General features: G+C 35.8%; 1 protein-coding gene across 1 annotated transcript in view; it reads left to right on the forward strand.

The window, feature by feature from the left end:
- The window catches only part of NEIL3 (nei endonuclease VIII-like 3 (E. coli)), a 55749-nt gene that overhangs the window by 30907 nt on the left and 22161 nt on the right, over positions 1 to 2681 (forward strand). The window contains exon 6 of the mRNA XM_008589426.1: positions 336 to 502. Within this exon, the coding sequence (XP_008587648.1) occupies positions 336 to 502 (167 nt within the window). The remainder of the gene's footprint in view (positions 1 to 335; positions 503 to 2681) is intronic.

The following is a 2681-nucleotide window of genomic DNA, read 5'->3' on the forward strand; positions in this document are numbered from 1 at the left end:
AAAAGCCATAAAAGACATTTTAAAATATAGAACTTTTATATCTCATTTAGATAAGAGGGTAGAGCTATGTAAAGAACAATCTTGAGTACTAATAACATAAAATAATGACTTAATTCTTTATACAAATTTTATTTGGCAAATATTACTGAACCTTGCCAATACCCTTTACTCAGATGAAAGAAAAGATTATATGGACATATACACAAACATGTAAATTTTTAACACATTATTTTCAGAGATGACTTTCAAGAATATATTTTTGGCTCCTTAGCAACACTGTTGTGTAGATAACATTATAATTATTGGGGTTTTTCTTGTTTGTTTGTTTTTTTTAGTGCCGTAAAGCAGGATCTGCTGTCTCTAAACATTATAAGGTTTACAAGCGTCCTAATTGTGGTCAGTGCCACTGCAAAATAACTGTGTGTCGCTTAGGGGAGAATAACAGAATGACATATTTCTGTCCTCACTGTCAGAAAGAAAATCCTCAACATGTTGACATATGGTAAGATATCTATCTTAATGGAATACTATTTGCCCAAATTAACTAGCTAAAAAGCTAATAATCAGAGAATATAACTGAATAAGTGGCAGGTTATTCATAAGAGAAAATAACTCAAAAATACTTGAACCCTAGGAAGGAAATAGTAAATAGCATCTTCAAAATAACAGAAGGAACCCTAGCTGATTTATGGACCACTTCTGAATTCAGGTAGAAAACCTGTAGCTCAGGTGGTAATATCCAGCCTTCAGCTTTAATCTAGTTTGTAAAATGAGTAGCAGGAGGTGTCAATAATTGGAAAAAATGCAACTATCTTCAAAAGTCTTTGCTTCATTTAGAAATAATATTATAAAAACATAAGCAAGATCTTTTTACAGAATTTATATCTTATTGGTGAAACAACAGATTACTTATTAAACATGTATGTGGTGACTCTGCCAGTCTGTGAGTATCTCTTTTCCAATTGTGCATTCCAGAACTGAGGAAATAACCACTGTGAGATGAACTTGGTTAGAGCTCCATTGGTCACCTGACCTAACTTGTAGACCACAGTGATGTTTTGGGTCTCCTGGAATTAGTGACAGTGCAGAAGCAATGTCCAGTAATCCCCCCAAATTCTGTTTATTTCCTTCTCCCCAGTGCACAGTCACTTTGGTAAACGGCCATAGGTCCTTCTAGGGAGGGCAGGATAAAGATTAACAGTACAAAGCAGCTGCACAGCAGTATATGTGATTACAGTATAAGCCAGCATTACCAGTACAGATATGATGCTGATTAAATGCTACAAGAGTTCAGGAACATTAGAGGTTTACATATTCCAGAAGGTTGGGAAGATCTCACAAAGAAAGTGTAATTTGAAATATACTTTTTTTAAAAAAAACTGAACTTTTTAGAAAGCAAACATTATTTAATTGAAAAAAGGAGTATGGCCACAATCCTTGAATCATGAATAAGTGTGGCGTGTTGGAGGGATGATGAGAGTACTGGCCCAGCCAAGTGAAGCTCCAAGTTGTTGAACAGGAAAAGCTCATTTTACAGGTAGGATGGGATCAAATAGTCAGGATCATTATCGTTCTGGGGATGGTTGATGTCTTGCCTAAATCATTGGATTAAGGACTTTGATTATAGCATGGTTAAGAAGAAAATGAGGAGATTGAAAACACATGTGAGAAGGTAGTGCAGAGGAATGGGCGAGAGGTGGTTACTAGGCCTGGAGTCAAGACACTGGAAATTGTACCCTAATTAAAAATATTTTAGAGTCAACAAGAATCGTACCAGATTTGATATGTGAGATGATACAAAAAGTTTCAGAACCAAATACTAGAAATTTTCACTTTATGGTTCTGGGAAAGTTGGGATAGAATGGTAAAGATAAATTCAGTGTTAGATATGTGAAGTAATGGTGGAATATTCCAGAAGAGTTGTCTTATGGGCCACCTTAGAAGGTGAGAGAACAGCGAGAAGTTTATCAGCACAGTGTTAGTTGAAGCATTAAAACTTTCTCAGTTTACAGAGAAAGAGTAAAGAAATGAACCAAGGTCTGAGCTTTAGGGAATATCTGTAAGTACAGAGTAGGAAGAAAAGAGTAAGCAAAAGGAACAGAATGATGTGATTGGAAGTAGGAAGAGCAGAAGGACACTAGTTGGCTGTGTGGAAGCCCAGGAGGACAGAGGGGTTAGTTTGTCTGTACAGCTCAGGCTGGGGTGGAGATGTGTGCAGTGCAGATCCCAGCTTATGTCTTCACGAATATATCTGCAGTTGCTACTTTTCCCATCTTGTCCCTGTGTTTTTTATTTTCTGCATCACTCCTCTTTTTCTCAACTACTTTTCTCTAAACCACTCCATATCCCCTTCCTTTCTGCAGAAGCACTTCATTTTACTATCATAGAAATTAATTATATTTATTGTACAGGTTAATGGCTTTCTTTTTTTACTTTATTTAATTTTATTTATTTATTATTTTTTATTTTAACCTCTCAATGTACATTGTAGTTGATTTTCATGTCCCTTTACCCATTCCTCTTCCCCCTCCCTGCCGACATCATATCTGTTTACTTGTCTTAAAAAGTTCAAGGAATTGTTGTGTCCTCTTCTCCCCTCCCTTATTTGTTTGTGTGTTTGTTTATTTATTTTTAGTTCCCACAAATAAGTGAGAACATATGGTATTTCTCTTTCTGTGCCT

This window comes from Galeopterus variegatus, unplaced genomic scaffold (assembly GCF_000696425.1).
Source record: "Galeopterus variegatus unplaced genomic scaffold, G_variegatus-3.0.2 Scaffold5432, whole genome shotgun sequence".
NCBI classification, from domain to species: Eukaryota; Metazoa; Chordata; class Mammalia; order Dermoptera; family Cynocephalidae; genus Galeopterus; species Galeopterus variegatus.